Source organism: Octodon degus, unplaced genomic scaffold (assembly GCF_000260255.1).
Source record: "Octodon degus isolate 3935 unplaced genomic scaffold, OctDeg1.0 scaffold00001, whole genome shotgun sequence".
In the NCBI taxonomy this organism is placed as follows: domain Eukaryota; kingdom Metazoa; phylum Chordata; class Mammalia; order Rodentia; family Octodontidae; genus Octodon; species Octodon degus.
Window position 1 is genome coordinate 12,055,174 of NW_004524577.1, and position 9,968 is coordinate 12,065,141.

Genomic DNA, 9,968 nt, shown 5'->3' on the forward strand with positions numbered 1-9,968 from the left:
TTTTGCGGAACCAGGACTTTGAACTCAGACCCTTGTGCTTGCCAGGTAAGTGCTTATTCTACTGAGCCATCTCCCCGGCCCCTATATATATTTTTAGACAGATTCTCACTAATGTAGTTCAGACTAGATGTGAACTTACTATGTAGTTCTAGCTGGCCTTGAACTCACAGCAAACTCTCCTGCCTCAGCCTCCTGAGTGCTGGGATTTTAGTGTGCCACATCCAGTTTGCAATTACAATTTAGCATCATTAAACTGACTCAGTCTTAAAAAGATGTCTACTTTCGTTAGAGATGGAAAGGTCTCCAGAATAAGTACCCACATGACAATCTAGTTGTAATCTAAACAATTCTGGAATGAGAAGTGACTACCTTTTTCCCCAATGTCCCACTCTGAAATTGGGAAATATAATTAAGCAAGTCAAGGTCACTGTAATGGCCTAAGAGTGTATCTACTGCCAGGGAGGACTGAAGCAATTCCATGATTTTTTATAAGTTATGGATGAAAACATACATGCACATGCATTTGCACTTTAGATCTCTGCGATAATAAAGCCCACCAGGGTAACAAGTCCTCATTAGTAGGTAAGGACTCTAAATTTAAATAGCGTGTCTAAATTTTACTAACGTCAGGGGACTAACACACAGAAACACAACAGAAAAGGCATTAAGAAGAAACAGAACATTAAGAAGTATAGTATAAAAAGCAACCACCCTTTACAGACGCGCCTACCTTCACCCACGTTGAGGTCTTCTTTCACTGATGTCCTGTAGAACCTCAGCTTCAGCCTTTTCGCCAGGGCCTCCGCCTCCTCGCTGCACAGGAATTAACACCGCATGGGGCTGTGTCCTGACAGCGGCCCCGCCGGCTCTGAGGCCTGCGTGCGTGCTGAGCCCTCCCCAGCTCCACCCTCTGTCTGGGGCAGCTGTAGGCGGCAGCAGGGACAGCCAGCCACGCTGAGGACCTGAACAGGACCTTCAGTCTGCCTACACTTGGGGACAGATGCCACCATGACAGTGCAACTTTAAATAGAACACCTCCCTATAAAGTCTCAAATCTCTAGCTATGAAAGAACTAAATTACATTCTTTAACATCTTATTTTCTCTTTTAAAAAGAATATTTGTATTTAATTACACTCTGAAAAATTTGGCACTGAATCACATCTTCTTCGACTGGCCACAGAAGAGTTTTGCTGCCAAACGCCAAGGCCAGCACACTAATGTCGAGTCTATAAGAAAGGGCTCCTAATTTACTGTTTTTTAAAAAAATTTTAATTTATTTACTTGATACAGGGTCTCACTACACAGTTCAGACTCAGTGATCCTCCCCTCAGCACTGGGATTACGGTGTGCACCACCACACCCGATTTCAGGGCCAGCAGGGCATGCAGTACCGGGGATGGAACCCAAGTCCGTGGGCTTGCCAGGCAGGCGCTTAGACCGTCGAGCTACCTCCCTAGCCCCTCTAATTTACATTAAAATTTTTTTAAAAAATATTTTTTATTATTATTATTTTCTAAATACTGTTAAATTTTTTTTAATCTTTTATTTATTTGGTACAGGGTCTCATTAAATAGCTCAAGACTTCTAGTGATCCTCCTGTCTCAGCCTCCCCAGTGCTGGGATTACAGGCAAGTAACATCATGCCCAGTTTCAGTGGCTCACATGGTATGCTTGGGCTTCCAGGGCTGGAATGGCATGTGGTATGAGGGATGGAACCCGGGGCCTTGCGCTTGCCAGGCAGGCACTTAGACCACCGAGCTATCTCCCCAGCCTCTATTTACTTTTATTAGGACTCCTGGTTTTAGTTTTACTGCAATCAGAGAAGGCCCGCTCCAAAACCTCCCGGCCTTCACATCCTTCCCATGCTGTCATAGGAACTGGTCTGTGTGCCAGTAAGACACAAAGGAAGGATAGCTCGTGATGTCTGCAATGGAGCAGCGGGCAGTGTGGTTCCGCCTTGGCTCATCTGCTGGGGGACAGCTGCTGTGCCGCAGGGCTCTTGGGCAGCCCTACAGAGAGGCCCACTGATGGCAAGCGCGAGGGCCACCTCTAATCCAGAACCTCGGGCACCACCAGACCTGTGTGACTAGTCAACATCCTAAGCCAACCTCATACAAAACCACACAGCTAAGTTATGTCATGAGTCCAATGGAAACAGTGATCCAAAAAAATGTTTGTTGATTTAAGCCCCGAAATTGTGAGTTAGTTTGTTCTATACCAACAGATAACAGAAAAATACTTCTTCATTTTTTTTTGAGATAGGTCTCATGCAGCTCAGGCTGGCCTTGAACTCACTATGTAGCCCAGGCTGGCCTCACCTCTCAAGTGATCCTACTGCCTCTGCCTCCCAAGTGCTGGGGATACAGGTGGGTGCTACCAAGCCCAGCGAAGAATGCATTTTTAAAAAGGTAAAAGCCCAGCAAAAGGGCCGGGGAGATAGCTCAGCGGCATAAGCGCCTACCTGGCAAGTGCATAGTTCTAAGTTTGATCCCTGGTACCAAAACAAACAAACAAACAAACAAACACTATAAAAATTATGTACAACTATGGGATAAGGCGATGTTTCATTATGGTTGTATATTGTGTAATATTTAAATCAGGTTAAACTATTTCTTTCCAGTAGAAACTTTCAATATACTTCCATATAGGTTTCAGGAATGTACATTCATTATTATTATCTACAGTGACCCCACTAGATTTTTTTAAACCTAAACCAATCACAAAGAATGGCTCACAGGAAATCTAAGAAATTTTAAGCCTTTAAGTAAGACCTTTAGAACAGAAGTAACTAAAAGCTTTCCTAACTTCCATAAAGCTAAGCAAAACCTGAAATGTCGAGACTTCCCAGCACCAGCCCATCTCCTACACTGGAGGAGCCAGCTTACTTCTTTATACAGGCCTCATCCAGCAGATCGATCTTGTTCTGCACCAGCACAGTTGGTATCTCTCCGACTTCAGCCACTACTTTTTCTCTCCAGCTGGAGACTGCTTCGAAAGATTCCCGGTCTGTAGTAGAAAACACAAGTACGCAAGCCTGGGCTCCTGTAAGGTCACAAAAATAAAAGTGTGGTTTACATTAAGGAACAATGTGTGTTCTGAATATACACATGTGGGTAGGGAGGAGGGCAACTTCTTTTTGGTAATGGAAACTGAACTTCGCACTTGCCGGGCTGGCACTGTGTGCCGAGCTGCCTCTTCGGCCCAAGGAGGGCAACTTCTGCCTACTCAAGAGGCTCTTGTGCAGACCAGCACTGAACCTGGTTTTGTAACACTGATTAGCTGACCATGTAAATCCTTTTCTAACTCAAAGAACCATTTTTTTAGTAAACACAATGATTTTTTTCTTTTTTCTTCTTTTTTTGGCAGAACCGGGGATTGAACTGAGGCCCTTGCGCTTGCCTGGGAAGCACTTATTCCACTGAGCCAACTCCCTGGCCCCAGTACAATGATTTTCAAATATGTTTGAGAGTATCCTCACAACTGCCTATTCTTTAGAACATCACAAAACACCCACTTACTTCAGTCATAAGAGGTGGAAATGGTAAACTAAGTGAAAGTAGGCTGTCAAGTTCCTATCATTTTCTCCTTGCTTTCAGCATGTTTCAGAAAAATCTAAAAGAAAACCCACAATGTGCTCAATCTATTTCCCTTTCCTAATTTTGTATATTTTACATTAGTAGCAGAATACCAGTAACCCTAAGAAACGAAATTTGAGAATCAGTGCCAAGAGCAAAACATGCACACGTATGAATTTCTCTGATGGAGGAACCTTAATTTGCCTTTCACCTACTTACCTGGGTAATTCCCACACCAGGCCTACTGACAACATTTTCATTATCAACTGCCTTTTTAGGCTGATCACATCTAAGATTAAAAATAAGCAGCAACCTTCCAGAACAGTGATGGCAAACCTCTTGGTGCTTTCAATGTCTGCCATTACTGTTGTGAAAGAGATTGTTTCACAAATGATTACCTGCTGATTCAGGCAGCATGATGACAAAAAGCAGGTACGCAAATGACAAGAGAAAACCACCTCCGGCTCTGGGATTTCCTGCACTCTGGCGAGTTTTCTTACTTTCCCTCCTCCCCTCCAGTCCCTCTGGTAGCACAAACTTTCTACTCTTGTGATAAGACATGCATAAGCTACCTCAGTGGTGAGATGGCTCAGTGGTCTAAAGCACTTACTTCACTTACTTAGAATAAGCTTAGCAAAGCAAAGGGACCACGGTTCAATCCCCCAGCACCACATGCCAGCCAGGGCCGCCCCCTGGTGGGCTGAGCTGGCCACACACACACACACACACACACACACACATAAATAAATAAAATTTTAAGAAAAATTAAGAAAAAAAATAAGCTACCTCAGATACTTTAAGGCTGAAGTTTATGATCACAGAGAATCCTGCAGAAAGCAAGAGCACACCATGAAAGGGAAACAGTAATGTGTTCTATGTAAGTAGAAGGTTTATCTGAGAAAATCCTTGCTTCCATAAGAACAGGCTATAAAGCATACAGTAAGTTAATCACACAAAATAGAGAAAGACGCCTGTTCTGAGGCCATGTCAGAATTTAAGGAAAAATAAAATTGAAGAGATCTCATTAGTATTTTGATAAAAAGTTTATTTACTTTAACTTTTATATTTAATAAAACTATAAATAATAGTATGTAATCATAACATAACAATTTTGTTAGATTTGGTGACTATATGGCCATGACTTTTATTACCAGCTAATTGTCATTTAACTTTGAAAACACAACCAAGTTTTTCCAGGTGTACAAGATCTCATTCTTAAAAATAAGTTTTTTTAGGAAGTATATAATTTTTTAAAAATCCAAGCAAATGGTGCCAGAGATATGAGCAATAAGAAAGATGGAGAAAAAGCTCAATGTTACTAAAAACTCAAGGCCCTACCTAGACAACAAAAAGTAAAAATTAAACAAAATAGAAAAGAAGACAAACAAAGGGAAAGAAAAGAAAAAAAGGAAAGACCAAAAAAGGCTCAAAGGAGAAAAGAACAAGTATACCCGTTACAAGCCCAAATCAACTTGCAGGGAACAGAATGGGAGATGGGACAAATGAGAATGTGTCAGTGTTCGCAGGGGAGAAAGATGCAATGCCCAGGCTCCTCCAAGGGCAGCTGGCACCTAGGGGAAGCTCTCTCTGAGGGGGACGGGCAAACGCAGCCTCCCAGCCAGCCCCACTTCAAAGGACCTGAGCCCCACCTACACGCAGCCATGGCCATCACCTTCCTTCCTGCCTCCAAGTTCAGATCTTAAACAAACCAGGACGTGCAGCTGGGGAACAGGGAGGGTCAGCCTCAAACTAAGACAGTCTTTAAATAAGAGAATGTATGACTATTAAACTAAAGGAAAATACCGTATTTATTCAGTAGGAAAGTAGCTATAAAAACAAAACAACAAAACATCAAAACTACAGAAAACACAAAACCTGAGCTAAGATAGCAGACGTGTCCTGACAAGCAGTTAGCATCTCTAGGAGGGTGGTGTGCTCGTCGCGGGGGCAGACGGCTTACTCGGCGCTCGGCCTTCTGACCAGACGGTGCAACCGTGCCGGCGGCAGCACGCAAGGCAGCACTGACGTGCAGAGACAAAGCAGCACACACCTTGGGTTACTATTATAGTTATACAAATCCAAACAGAAACCCAAGAACTTGTTTTCACTTTCTCCAACTATTACCCACAGAGAAAACAAAACTCTGCCAATCAGTGCATCTGTACTTAGGACAATCCTAATAATGAAATGGCCCTTTCTAATACATATGAACGCATGCTGAAAGATGGCATTTTTAAAGCAAAAACATGAATGAGGTGATAAACATGACAAAAACAAGATTCACCAATATATATCTATAAACATATAGATATAAATGAGACACAAGCTATTTCTTGCAGAATTTACAGAGAACAGGACTATAAAGCTCTTAAACAATTCTGGACTGGGGCACTTGCCTGGCTTCATTCTGTCGTGGTGAGAAGACAGGATTTCTTCAGAGAACACTACCTTGTACTCCAAACCCTCTCTCCCTCCAGATGAGATGTGATGGATGAGGGCACTGGCAACACCGCCTTCAGGGAGACCACCTGTGCAGGGGGACCCCCTCTTGTGTCCCTCTCTCAGACAGGAGCTTTCTTTCCCCCAATAAATCTGTTCTCATAAAAAAACCCAAAAAACCAAAAAAAATCTCTTTCAGCTCAAAACCAGACACAGCAGACTTCAAAAGGAATCACATGTGTTCTGGCCAAGTAGGAGACACACGCTAGACCGGAGAACAATGCAACAGCTGGGAGCAAAGGTAGAACCACAGGAGCAGCGCACACAGCCAGCCAGACTGCATGACAGGCTAAGCGAGCGCAGAGGTGCACTGGAATTTCACAGAGAGGGCAGAAGCAGACGGAGCCTAACAAGTCACTAGCAATGGAGCTCAAGATGACCTTCCCCAAACTTGGGCACTTATTTGCGCAATCTCCCAAAGCAGGTGGGAAGTCTCAGGAAAGCTGTTCTGAGCCTGCCCTGCAGCAGGTCTTATGTCCCTCACCAAGAGCACAGCCTTCATTTCTGAAGACGAAAGGTCCTGGAGGAGGTCAGGGCACAGGCCAGGTCTTGTTCTCCCTCCCTGCGCCTCCCTCCCTCTCTTCCCAACTCTCCATCCTTCATCAAGCCCACTGCGAAAAGCAATGAGGTCCGTTTCTCTGGGTCAGACTTTCCTTTTGAAGGCTCGTGTCACAAAAAACTTCTATGCACTAAACCAGGAAGCTTCTCTCTTGTTATCTGTCTTTTATCATGGGGCCTGGTCAAGAGTTTAGAAGGTTAAGAGGAAAACACAGTTCTACCGTGGCAGAAAGGGGAGTGACAGTAGAATGCTTATGAGGAGGTCTGAAAATTATTCTGCGCAAAAGGCATTTGGGTTCTTTCCTCTCCTAAATTTGTTAAAAGGAATAAGACAATGGCCAGAATAGTTTGCATGGCCAGAAGAAATATCCCTGAGAATGAGACCTTTAGAAGGGTCAAGGACAATCATCTAGAGAAAGAATCACCTTCACACATCTTCCATCCAAAGGGCTTCAATATCACACAACAACAATAAACTCTTGTCCACCGACTCCTACTACATCTGACCCAGAGAAATGACTGTCACAGCTAGAAGGCTGAGCCTTGGGAAGAGTAAAGCAATCAACACCTACCCTCTTCTTACATTCTGGAGTAGATAAGAGACTTAATGCTAAGTTTTGTGGGTTTTTTTTTTTGTATCAGGAATCAAACTCAGGATCTTGTGCTTGCCAGGCAGGCACATGTGCCACTGAGCTATATCCCCAGCCCTTAGAGCTAAACTGCATTTAGAGTTTTGATTTACACAGGTCTAGCTATCCTAAGTTACTAAATCCAGATGAGCAGAAGTAGCTATAGAGCCAGGTGTGGTGGTAAAAGCCTATAGGAGGCTGAGGTGGAAGGATTGAATCTGGGAGTTTAAGAAAAGCCTGGGTGAACTGGTGAGACCCTCATCTAAAAAAGAAGTTATTATGATGCAGTTAAGAAAAATTACCTGAGAGTGACCAGAAAAGGACACCAACTGAAGGGAGTTCTCATGGGTAAAAGATTTCCTTCCTCTCCTCCCACCACCCAATAAACTGTAAGAAGATGGTGAGAGATAAAAACTAAAGTTGCATTTTGGTAACTTCATGAGCTACACCTGCTTAACATACAGTGCTACAATATTCTTCATAGAAAAATGAATGGCAGTGGCACAAGACAGACCTGAGGATCAAAGGACAGAACAGAAGCAGAAACAATTCCAGGCACAGCCGGCCATCTCATCTTTGACAAAGGGCCCCAAAACATACACTAGAAGAAAGACCGCCTCATTAATACATGGTGCTGGGAAAACTAGCTAGCCACAGGCAGAAAATTGAATCTAGATCTGGATCTTGTACCTGGTACCAAGCTGAAATCAAAATGGGTCAAAGAGGCCAGGGAGATAGCTCAGTGGCATAAGCGCCTGCCTGGCAAGCAAAGGTCCTGAGTTCGATACCCTGTGTCACACACACTCACACACACACACACACACACACACACACACACACACACACACAAAATAAATAAATAAATAATAATAAAATTAAAAAGGTCAAAGATCTAAATGCTAAAATATAAGCAATTTGCTGAAAGACAAAATAGATTAAAAAAAACTTTTGAAGACACAGGTATAGGCAAAGACTTTCTGAACAAAATCCCAATTACACAAGAAATTATACCATAAATCAGCAAATGGGGCTATATTAAATTAAAAAGTTTATGTAAAAGAGAACAAAATAATCAACAGAATGAAAAAACAATCTAAAAATGGGGAAAATATTTTGCTAGATAGTCCTTGGACAGGAAACTAACCTAGAACTATCTAGACTATACATAGAACTCTAACATACTAGGCCACCTGAAATTAAAATACCCAATCACAAAATGGGCTGAAATAGACATTTCTCAGGAGAGGAGGTATAAAAACGTGTAGATAAACACATTAAAAAACTTCAACACTGCTGGCCACTAAAGAAATGCAAATTAAAACAACAGATTCCATCTTACTCAAAAAAAAAGGGGGGGGGGCAGGGAGATGGCTCAGTGGAATAAGTGCTTCCCTGGCAAGCGCAAAGGCCTGAGTTCAAACCCTGGTTCCGCAAAAAAAAAAAAAAAAAAAGGAGGGGGGCTATAACCAAGAAACCAAATAGCAACAAATACTGGTGAGGCTGCAGAGAAAAAGGAACCCTTCTAATATTCTTGGTGGGAATGTAAACTAGTACAACCAACTTCAGAAATCAATACGGAGACTCCTCAAAAACCTAAAACTAGAACTTCCATTTGACCTAGCTATTCCCCTTCCAGGTATCTTCCTGGAAGAGTTACATACATCGTATCACAGTGACACACGCACTCCTATGTTTATCCCAGCACATAACAGCTAACTCTTGGAAGGGGACCATATGTCCATCAACAGACAGATGCATAAGCAAAGTGTGGTATGTACACACCATGGGGCACTATACTGCCATAAAGGATGAACTTGAGTCTTCTGTAGGAAAATGGATGCACCGTGAGCCCTAATGTTAAGTGAAAGAAACCAGGCACAAAAATTTAAATACTGCATGGTTTCTCCTATATAGGAAACTCAAGATGTAAATGAAGAGCAAAATTAAAGACAGATGACAAAGTTCAGAAATAGATGCTTTGCTAAAGTGAAGGGGATCAGACATGGAGAGAGAAAAAGAGGCAGTGGAGGGAAAGGGCACACAGAAACAACGAAGATACGCTATGAACACGGACCAACTCCCCACGACAAATGTAACCATTATGTACTGTAAACATTTATTAATAAAAATTTTTTTAAAAAATGATGCTGCATAACTATAAAATGACTACATAAAAAATGATACTACACTATCCCTTTAGTTCTGCTTTTGACCTCAACTTCTTTATCAACACTAGTCACACTTTGAAATTCTCTGCTGTAGTCATTCAGACATTGCTTCCATGATTGATTTTTTTTTTTTTTTTGAGACAGGGTCTTACTACACTCATGCTGGCCCTGAACCTTAAAACTCGCTCCTATCCCAGGCTGGCCTCCAACCTGAGGTGATCCTTGTGCCTCAGCTGAGTGCTGGGATTACAGGTGGGGTCACCTTGCCAGCCTGCAGTCTTGACTTTAAAGGCTGCTAGCTAATGTGTTTTCTAGCCACACATTTCAGAGACCTTGACTTCCTTCTACACCACCTGCCCTTAGCTCAGCTGCTTCAGGAGAGATCACAACAGACAACCACAAATGAATCATTACAAACGAATAGTCAGAAACCACTACATTCATTCACAGATCAACGGTGAGCTGAAGGGATTTTCTTCTTTTAATTAATTTTATTTATTTATTTTTTTAAAATTTATTTTACTTTTTTTTTTTTTTT

At 42.4% G+C, this 9,968-nt stretch overlaps 1 protein-coding gene across 2 annotated transcripts in view; it reads right to left on the reverse strand.

The window, feature by feature from the left end:
- Positions 1-9,968, reverse strand: part of Rab23 (RAB23, member RAS oncogene family) — a 30,175-nt gene that overhangs the window by 3,747 nt on the left and 16,460 nt on the right. For both annotated transcript variants that reach the window (XM_004623010.3, XM_023701555.1), the window contains exons 4-5: positions 2,887-3,043; positions 731-813 (exon numbers count right to left, since the gene is read on the reverse strand). In XM_004623010.3, coding sequence (XP_004623067.1) covers positions 731-813; positions 2,887-3,043 — 240 coding nt within the window. The remainder of the gene's footprint in view (positions 1-730; positions 814-2,886; positions 3,044-9,968) is intronic.